This window comes from Silurus aristotelis, assembly GCF_946808225.1.
Source record: "Silurus aristotelis genome assembly, chromosome: 14".
Taxonomy (NCBI): domain Eukaryota; kingdom Metazoa; phylum Chordata; class Actinopteri; order Siluriformes; family Siluridae; genus Silurus; species Silurus aristotelis.
The window spans coordinates 17,607,532-17,618,512 of record NC_139587.1 but is presented as its reverse complement, the minus strand read 5'-3'; the positions used below and the strand labels follow the sequence as shown (position 1 = coordinate 17,618,512).

Sequence of the window (10,981 nt, the reverse complement as noted above, 5' to 3'; positions counted from 1 at the left end):
TACACAGCTGTCACACAATCACTTTCTAAAAGGGTTAACAACTGAAAGCACAACCTCAAGTTATAGAAATAATGGCAAAAGGAAGAAAATCAACTATATGGAATGCACAATCAGACTGAGCGCCGTATTATAAGAAATGCTTTAAAAAAAATAACATTTTTATGTAATTCTCGAATTGAAATGTAATTGTTGTTATATAAGATTACATTTGGAAAAGGATCTGATTAATTTTGTTTTCAAGTTTTTATGCAAAAAATACAGCAATTTTAACAGTTTTTTTTTTTTTTATAAGCATCGTGTACATTTTACCACACAAACAACAGTGTACTGTGATTTGGTTGGATATTGATAATTGTTTTAATTCAAGAAATAAACATCAATAGCATTCCTTTTATAATCAAAATGATAAACACAAAACAGCTGTACGAAAACAATATTCTCCACACTAAATTTTAAATCCGGTCATACCTTTATATAGAATTATTCCATGTATTTTATCATCAAAATAAATTTGCTGCTTTCAACATACAGGGAACTGACCAACTTAAGCCTTAAAAAAATCTCAATACAATTTGAAATCACTTTTAAACATGAAATGGCCTTCAGATGAAGTCACTTTCACCTGACTTGCTTTAAAAAAAATCTATTAATATAAAATCTTTCATAGAACCAACATTACCATAACCATAAAACTACACCATATAAAATTCAGCCATAGTAATGCATATAGTATTCACACTTTTTCCAGCCTCAATGCTGATTAAAATGAATGATTTCTGGCTTTGACCTTTTATCAATCGTCATGTACATCTTCATATTACGTATTAAAAAAAATCAGTCAACAGAAAAGACAACACTGAGTGATTTTAAGAAACATCAACCCTTTTTACAATAAAGATCATTTTAGTTGTAATATAATACAACTAAAATAAATTAAATAATCAATAACAAATCAAATGAGTCAGAACATCACATGAAATCCTGAAGGGTGGAATCTTGTTGGATGTTTATGTTTGTAATGAACATTTCATACTGGAACATGACAAAAAAAAAAAAAAAAAAAAAAACAGGATAAGGGTAGTAAAGGTAGCAGGCTAATGCAAACACGAACACACAAACGTGTTTATACCACAAACATAAAGGCACTCGAATTTTCTTTGCGTTGCTTTGTCAGCACCTTTGCATACACATTGCATATACTTTGTTCTAATTGTAAATAAATTTTCCGATTTATTACCTCTTATAAACAGCCAATGAAATGGCCAAACTCTCAGAACTCCAACCTATGAGTACGTATTGTAACTACATGAAATGCCACTTAATGTCAGGGTCAGTAGTGCACCTGGAAGAAGGTCCAAGTAAACAACTGCTGTGTGACATTGGACATTGGAAACTGGAAGAAAAGTCGGTCTTCTCATTCCAAATGAGAAAGCAGGTTACTGCATTGTTTTCTCACAGGCCGTAGAAATTCGCAGAAATGCTCCTGTTGCTCTATAGTGTATAACTTTAAACATGAAATCTACAGAATTGCAGTTCATCCCAATATGTTTGCTAATTCAGCTAAACCACAGAGATGCACTGTAACATAATGGCACAATCTTTGCATGGCCTGACTATTCTAACTCTAAACAGCCAGCTATAAAGTATAAATGAACAAATGATCCTGTAAGTGGACACAACAAAGTTGTAAGGTCAGTCAGTGATATCTGACTACTTACACATTTAGAATAATTATCAACCATCCCCTTTGTTCAATATCAGGATCCCTGAACAAACCTTGTATCCCAACCTGATGCCCTGCGATCGATTCTACAAACTTTCTACAGAAAAAATCTATTGTTTATCCAAATTGTATCTGTACTTGTATCTGCTTAAAACACATTACCACATTCGCTTTAGTCGGAATAAAGTATATTTGTATAAACTTGCATCCCTACTGACCGAGACACTTAAAGCCACCAGTTTCTTATTATACAGCCTGCATACCCAAATCTTCATGAACCTGAACCAGGTCAGCCTCAGTAATCTCAAGGAGAACTTCTGATCCGAACACATTGTTATTCTTCGAACTGAACACTCCGATAAGGTATTAAATATAGAACTGTTAAGACTTCAATAGATTTCCTTCAGTAATCTATCCTGAAGACATTTCTGTGTAAACAGTTAATGCAAACACTGTGTATGATGACAGGAAATCACAGTGCATCTTATTTCCAGGTTATTTATTTTTTATAAGTTTAATTTCATTACAAATAAAATGTAATGTATTGGCAGGTTGAGATCAGTTCCTAATGAGTGTTTTATTAAAGGGTAGTTAGAAAGTAGAGTTGGTTAAATCAACAATAGAAAGTGCTAATTTTAAATGTAGAACATGAGTTTGAAATCTTCGACTGGTAAATGTACATGCACTAAATGGACAATGTTTTGTGGTCATCACAGCCATATGCGGTTCTTCCACAAACTGTTGCCACAAAGTTGGAAGTACAAAAACATCCTAGACAATTGTGTATGTTGTATTGAAAGTATTACAATTTCACTTTGGAAATAAGGCCAAACATGTTTTAGCATTAGGCCAGCCCGGTCAATAAAGTGAATTCTATGAAGACAAAAATTAAGTGGCCTGCATAGAACTATGACCTTAAACCCAAAAAAAAAAAGACAACACCGCCTGACATGACTAATGATCTTGTGGCTGGGTGGGTAAATAGTAATACGCATAATCCAAAATCTGGTGAAAAGCCTTTCCATAAGAATGAGTTATTTTAAAAGTCCACAAGTGTAATGAGCCATAAACATTTTCCCTTAAAGTGTATACACTTATTCTGCTGTTTTCTGAAACTGAGAATGACAGACTCTCTACTTTAGGCATTCAGTTTGCATAATGGTAAACTGGTGGCTATAAGCTACTCTTACTCATAGCACAATTACTTTTCTACTTGAATTACAAAACCAAGCAAAGCTTTGCTGATGGATTGAATTGTGACTACATTCTTACTTGGTACAATTTGTTTATTGAGCTTCCTGTCCACAGTCTTTCTTTAATGCTGACAAGTAGAATAAAATACAGATAAATCAGTTGTGGTACGGTCCAGGTATCAACTGGTGTTTTATTAGGATTAATAGGAATACCATTACACCTTTTTAAAGACAATTTCTATTTAGTCGTGCAACACTTAATATTGATTCCCATCTCAATGCCTTACAAGCCACTTCCCAATGAGTAGGCCATATGAGATTGTAAAAAGGGCAGTGGTTGTTACCAGAACATTGACAAATATGAATGCACATTTCAGGAAACAGCACAAGATTAGCATTCTTTTTTTCATAAACATATCTCTGTGAAATTTGTAGGTGAACATAAGAAAATGGCAGTGCCTTTGAGCGCCTGTGCTGCTGAAAAGATCAAATATTGTCAGCTCTTTTTCTGCCTTTCTTCCATCATGCCTCACTCTCTCCTCAAATGACTTTCAAAAGCAGTTCATATGTTGAATTAATGATGCCCCATGAGAGCAATGAGCGGTGGTAATTAAGAGTGGCACCACGGAAGAGCATCGCTACGCTCCTGCCCCGTTCTCTCCACACGGTCTTAAGCACCTGGATGCAAGGCACGAACGCGCCTCCAACCTGCGCCTGTGCCCGGGACTTTGCCACGTTCAGTGGGTAGAAGAGGACGCCGAGCGCAGCTCCCAGAAGCCCGCCGCACACAAAGTCGTTCAACATGTGTCCGGCGTAGGTGTGGGCTTCGGGCAGCTGTTGCCCGAGTGGACCGCGCAGTCCGAAGAAAAGCATGTTGCTGGGTCCGTTGCGCATCAGCACAGGCATCAGGCCACGGTAGCACTCGCTCACTCCATGATCGCGCAGCAGTGTGCCAAAGGCGTGTGGCGTGTTGCGGAAACGCCCTGCATGCCGGTGATCTTGAAGCAGCGTTTGCACACGCTCAAACGGTGTCAGGACTGCTTCGGCTGTGCCAGCCAGAAATGCCGCTGTGCTGCGTGTGAGAATTTCGGGAGCGCCGCAAGACCCACCATGGTGTGAAAGCAGCCGGGAAAAGTCTTCATACAGGCCAAACATAAGAGCTACTGTAATCGTTTTCTGCAACAGAGGAGGCAGCAGGCCACGATACAGGGTTCTCAAACCTTCTTTTTGAAGCTGGCGTACTGCATCAGTAGCTCGCAGGCCATGCAGCTGTTGGCGGAACAGTACCTTCTGGATCGGGAAGGTGATGATGATATTGGTGAAAGCAGCAACCGAGCCACACACGTAGTGTTTCCCGCGAGGTCGGACATCCACCTCCAAGCCATGCTTAAGGACAGGGCCGCTGCTACATGAATTGCCTGAAGGAGGGGGCAGGGAGGAGTCTGGGTTCATGGTGGTAACCCCTCCCATGGGATATCCCACTACTTCTTGTTGTTCGATGCCATATTTACAAGAGCGCACCTTCACAGCAGTGCAACCTGAAACAGAAAAAAATAATAATAATTTTACTTTGGGTATACACATTGCCACACAGAAACCCCACATTGTCATATAGTCTTACATATAGTATTGTGTGTGTATTATATTTCCCAATTATAAAGTAATTAAGTCCAAAATAAACATTTATATTTAATATCAATGTTTGCATTTTTTTTTTTTTTTTTTAGGAAAAGTGGAAGTAGCAGGTTTGGACATTTATGGTTAACGTTCATTAAAATGCAAACCAAGGAAAATTTAATGTTTGTTTCGTGAGAAATAATGCCATCAAACCTGAACTGTTTATTTTGGTAAACAGCTAATTCAGTTATATTGTCATTACAAGACAAAACTTGCATGTCAAAACCCCAGCATGTCAGTAAAAACACGGTACAGGATTCAGAAAATTCAACTTCACTGGGTATAGAATTGATCGTATATGAGGTGATTCTTGCTGTCTTCTGTTAGCTGCTGTTCGGTAAGTTGCGTGATGCAGAATGCATGCTGCCGCTTAGCGTTCTGGCCGTTTATACTCTTATCTGCCTCTAGTGGTGAAGCATGGAAATACAACTGAATGGCAATCCTTTCTTATAGCAATACATTTTACTCTAACACAATCTATACAAGCTTTATTTTCGGTCAAACATTGGTCAATTTACAGTTACTTTAACAGTTATGTATTACTTTAGTCTTTAATGTATACTGAATTTGTGCATTTGTACTTTGAAAACAGCTAAACAAATAACGCTTAACCAACATAAAATCATGATTCAGCAACCTTTCTGTTTGTGTTTTATGGGGAAACCGTGTCTGGCAGCACCAGTGTTCTAGACTTGATAAGAGTTGATACATAACTTCTGCATGATCCTTTTAGTCCTGAAAGAGATGAGGACAGAGGCAAGGGTTACTATTTTCCTGACTCGTGTCTAGTTCAAATGTTTCCAAAAAGATTTTATTCAAAAATGCTCTAAACTCCTTACAGTTTTTAAAATAATTAAGTTATTTAATGCCTGTTTGAATTTACAGATGTCATGCTGTATATTACTTTAGAACTTCACAATCATGTGGATCTTTATATTCTACTTGCCGAAGGACCTTTTCTGGTCTCCTGCTATTGTTCTTTTAGCTGTTTAATTCGGTTTCTTTTTATTCCACTCTTTGGTGGGGTCATTTTTCACTGCTGGTAACTGTATCCCTGAACAGATATCTTTTTATACCCGTCTCCGTATAAAAGGCTCGGGTAAAGGTAAATAATTTCAGTTTTGAGACTTGTGGCAGCTGCTTTTCTGATTATGTTGTAATACGTGTAACTTGACAGCTAACTGTTCGACAGCTCCGGTGCTATAATTTGATGGAAATGTAACTCCTAGAATAATAATTATGAACTATGTATGAGTATTAGAGCATTATAATTGCTCTAGGTCAAAATAAAGCAGGGTATTAATGTAAGGAGCAGCACTAAGGAGCAGGCAGCAATTAGATTTTCATCCCTAAACTGTCTGACAGAGTTTTTTGTCAGAATGTGTACCGCGATTGAGATTTTGCTGTGGGATTGAGATTTCTGTTCATTATTTCTCTACATATCTACCATAAGTTTTTGCAGCAGGAAAACGATATTTGATTAAGTCATACATTAAAATATTTTTTCCCTCAAGTTTAACCAAACACAACTTAAACAGGCACTCAAATTAAAACTACACAAAAATACATAGATTACATTACGAAAATACATTACAGAGAGGAAACAGTCATGTTTAAAAAAAACCCTAGCTCCATGGTCTACAGAAAGCAGAGTTCCAGATCCACATTTTGAGAAATGCTTCTCCTCCATTGGTATCACTAAAAGGGATTCACCAATGCTACCTGGGATTAATCAGCCAGTTTTGGCTTAGTTTTTTTAATGACTTGAATGAGGCAGTCATTTCTAAACACCTCCCCAATAATCCTATGGTGCATCACTTGTGTTATTCCTCCACCTTCCCTGGCAGGCAAAACTGAACACTGTTTACATAAGCAACTGTGATTCTAACACCGTCATTCTACCGGTGATTCCCAGTTACTTACTAAATAAGTTTTTCAGTTCACAGTCCTTCCAAACAAGTGCTGAGCATGCAGAAACTCTGGGAGAAGGTTTTAAGGAAAGATGGCTGTGTGATGATATAAGTACAGAATAAATCACAGTGACTTTCTTCAACGGTCTCTAATTTTTCCATTTTTTATAGAAGCACAAAGACTTGCATAACTAGGATTTAAATAATTAGTTAAATAAAAGTCTGTTAAATGAAAACATTGATGGAAATGGAAACAAAGCAGGTCTTGTAGGATGCTGCAATATATTTCTTTAAAATAACTACATTCAGAATCAAAACTAGTAGTTTCTAGATCACCGTTTTGACTTTTCTATGTGAATTTATATTCCAAATGACAAGATTGTTGCAGATGGATTGTAAATGTTTGGAAATTATACATACGGTTTTACACCGAAAATTACATGGAAAGACTTTTAACAACGTCCATTTAAAAAAAAAGAAAAAAAAAAGCTCCAGATATGAAATCCCAAATTGCAAGATCATTTTAAATGTTATGTTCTTTTAACTATTATTAATAAATTATACTTGTTTTGTCGTCAGAATGTCTTGAATTTTATTTAATAAGAGGCACGCATGCTTGTGTGATGCATCACGTACATAAAGAAACAGTAGAAGATCATAGTGGAGTGTGGCAGAGTGAAGTGAAGAGGAGCACAGTGTGGAGGAATGGACTGCAATGTAGAGTAGCTGAGTGTAGAAGTGAGAAACTGGAATGTGGAGGAGTGAAGAGAAGACTAGGGAAGTGCAAAATACTGTAGCGAAGTGTAGTGTGCTCTAATGCAGTGTAGTAAAGCATAACCTACTGTAGTGGAGCAGATTAAGTGCAGTGTACAGAAGTGCAGTTTAAAGGAACGTTTAATATGTACTGTAGTTGAGTGAATTGCAGAGTGGTGGAACAGTAAACTATACTGCAGCAAAATTTTACATACCGTCCTGCACTGCAGCAGAACAGAGTCTATTGTTCTGGAGAGCAGTGCAGCAAGTTGTAGTGTAGTAAAATGCAGCGAGTTGCAGTGTATTGTAGTGCAGTGCAGAGATTTGTTGTGGAAAGTAGTGTAGTGAAATGAGTTGGAGTGTGGTGCAGAGCAGCAGAGCACTGGAGAGCAGTGCAGCAGGTTGTAGTAGAGTGAGGTGCAGAGAGTTGTAGTGCAGTGCAGTGGGTTTTTGTGCAGTGAGTGAAGGTGCAGTGAGTTGTAATGAACTGCAGTGCAGTGAGTTGCACTGTAGTGTAGTGCTGCAAGTAATGTGCTGTATAGTGTAATGCACTGTAGTGCAGTGCAGCGAGTTGTAGTCCAGTGTGGTGTAGTGAGTTGTGGTGTACTGTAGTGCAGCGAGTTGTATTCCAGTGTAGTGTAGTGACTTAGTGTACTGTAGTGTTTTGCAGTGAGTTGTAATGCACTATAGTGCAGTGCAGCGAGTTGTATTCCAGTGTAGTGTAATGCAGTGAGTTGTAGTCCAGTGTAGTGAGTTGTATTTCAGTGTAGTGTAGTAAATTAGTGTACTGTAGTGAAATGAATTGTAGTCCAGTGTAGTGAGTTGTATTTCAGTGTAGTGTAGTAAATTAGTGTACTGTAGTGAAATGAATTGTAGTCCAGTGTAGTGAGTTGCAGTGTACTGTAGTGAGTTGTAGTCCTGTGTAGTGAGTTAGTATACTGTAGTGTAATGCAGTGAGTTGCAGTGTACTGTAGTGAGTTGTAGTCCAGTGAAGTGAGTTTCAGTGAAATGCAGTGAGTTGTAGTCCAGTGTAGTGAGTTGTAGTCCAGTGAAGTGTAGTGAGTTGAAGTGTACAGGAGTGTAATTGTATTAGAAGCTGGGGTCGGGGGGGGCGTGTCCTTCATTTAGTGCAAAAATGTAACCTGAATGACACTGATAACTTAATGATTTGATCTCACCGCCAGACTGTCAGTAATCAGGTCAGATGTCGTGCAACAAGAAGCAGGTGGCACAATCTCACCGAAAGATTCGTTACTCATTAAATGCAGTTATCAGATCAGAGATCGGGTGGCTCATATCACAAAACTATTAAAAACAGCAGTTTGGGAAAAGGCTAACAAAAAAATATTAGGCATAAAAATGACTAAATAACAGTAGCCTGTTCTCTGAATTCAGTACTGGAACACACCCGCTTCATTACGCTCACAGCTGAGATGCTAGTCAGCTAACCCGCCTGGCGAGCTGCCATGTGCAGGCCAGGGACGTGTGAGGGCTCGTCTATGTCCTTCACACTGCCATGTTTCAAATAATACTTTTGATTCTGAAACAAATTCAACATTACACACAGTACAAGTCTTTCTTTACCTTGACTGACAAACTGACCCACACGTTCGCGGGAGTGACCCAGGAAAAAGCATCACTTGACAGGTCGCGCTGTGTGCTCTTCTTCTTTCATACGTACAACTTTACACTGAAGCCGCCGTTACTGCCTCCTAGCGGACACTGTGGGTTACGACGTTAAAATGCATTTTCAAATCCAGGGTTTGCTTTCAAAAAGCTGAATCACATCTCATGTACTTCAATCTCCATTAATAATCAGTGGCGGTTCGTGCATTACACCCAGTCGTATCCTGTTGGAATCAGTCTACTTCTTAATTATGACACCATGCCTATAGAAACCTTGAATATTTTACAAAAACAAATTATAACAGAGCCCTGCATCACAGACATCTTATGCAGTGATCTTAAATGCCATTAGTAAAGCAAGAAACCCAATGAACACAATTTAACAAATCTTCTTTCACTGCAACCACAATTGCACCACCCGCATACATCATCTGTAGCAGAAGCAACAATATTCCTCTTCTTCTACCGGCTGCTTCCATTAGGGGTCGCCACAACGATTCTCCGTCTCCATACCACCCCGTCCTCTATATCCGCCTCTTTCAAACCAACTACCTGAAGTTAATCAATATTAACCTCATAAAATCAGTATTATCAATGTAACATTATCGTAAATATTATCCTAATAAAATAAGCCAGGGTTTCCGTGCATTTTTCAGCATTTCTGCACGGTTTTCTTGGTTATTTGAAATGAAGCAAAGTGTTTTTGTGCAAATTTTACAGGAAAAGGTTTAAAGGTTTTGACATGTTCTTGAAGGAAGTAAATATGGACTTAACATCAGAGAATGATCTGCTAAACTGTATCTAAAACATGTTATAAAAATCTCAAAAAAGAAAACAAATCTGGGTAATTCCATCGCTTACTACCACCTAGTGGGCATAGGGAGTAGTTACACTCCAGTCATTCCAGTTAAAATGTCTCTTAATGATGTATTATATGGTCAAATGTTTGTAGACGCCTGGGCTGTCTCTAAACTATTGCTACAAATGTGGACGCACATTTTTCTAGGATGTTTTATGTAGGATTTCCCTTCACTGAAACGAAATGGCCTTAACCTGTCCCAGCATGACAATGCCCCTTTTCACAAAGCAATGCTAATGAAAACATGGTTTGGAAATCAGTTCCTCGTTTCACATACTTTTGTGGCTGAATGAGCAAAAATGCTTGCAGTCCTGCTACCAAAAACTCAGAGAAAGGCTAGAAGAAGTTATTATTTTAGCACATGTGGCTCCAACTTTGTTTTGTGTATTAATGTATTACTTTTCCTCCTTCCTGGTGGCTCCATCCTCAGCATTCTTCTACTGATATACCCCATGTCCCTCCTCTGCACATGGCCAAACTATCTCAGTCCAGGCTCCCTCACCTTGTCTCCAGAAGGTCCTACATGCACGGCCCCTCTAATAAACTCATTTCTAATTGTGTCAATCCTCATCACTCCTAATGAAAACCTTAACATCTTCAGCTCTGCTACCTCCAGCTCCACCTCCTGTCTTTTAGTCAATGCCACTGTCTCTAATCCATACATCACAGGTCTCACCCCAGTCCTATAAACTTTCCCTTTCACTCTTCTTTCACTCTTTTATCACAAATCACTCCTGTCACTCTTCTCCACCCACTCCACCTGCACTCTTTTCTTCACTTCTCTAACACACTCTCCATTACTTTGCACTGTTGACCCCAGGTACCTGAACTCCTCCACCTTCACCACCTCTTTCATTCCTACTGCACACGTCACTGCTGTCACACTGTCCTCATACATGGCCTATCTACTACTAATAATTATATATAAATAATAAATCGGGTTTTACCTATGCAACGATGTTAAAAATGACGCATCGATTCGTACAAATGCCAACTTGAATCCGATCCACTTTTTTAAATCGATGCATTACATCGTTAACTTTAATTCAGCGATGCAAGTTTGTGAATCTTACCATCCATACTGCTTATAGAAACACTCGGTTACCAGCAGAATGTGTCAGCCTGTTTTATCTTTATGCGTCAGCAGGTGGCAGAAGTTAGCTGTGTACAGCTTTGCGCAGGTGTAAGAGAAGAAATCCCAGCGCGGTCCATTTTTTTTAAATAGGGAGGTGATACTGAT

General features: G+C 38.6%; 1 protein-coding gene and 1 long non-coding RNA gene across 2 annotated transcripts; one reads left to right on the top strand and one right to left on the bottom strand.

Annotated features, from left to right (window-relative positions):
* LOC310737365 lies at window positions 1-4,479 on the top strand. The gene is made up of 2 exons (XR_014536810.1): window positions 1-2,056; window positions 2,218-4,479. It is a non-coding gene; the product is annotated as an uncharacterized lncRNA (long non-coding RNA).
* slc25a51b (solute carrier family 25 member 51b) lies at window positions 3,077-10,913 on the bottom strand. The gene is made up of 2 exons (XM_083561642.1): window positions 10,815-10,913; window positions 3,077-4,454 (listed from the first exon to the last, which is right to left on the bottom strand). The coding sequence occupies exons 1-2, from the start codon at window positions 10,819-10,821 to the stop codon at window positions 3,457-3,459; spliced, it is 1,005 nt and encodes a 334-aa protein (XP_083417768.1). The 5' UTR covers window positions 10,822-10,913; the 3' UTR covers window positions 3,077-3,456.
* Between the last annotated feature and the right edge of the window lie 68 nt (window positions 10,914-10,981).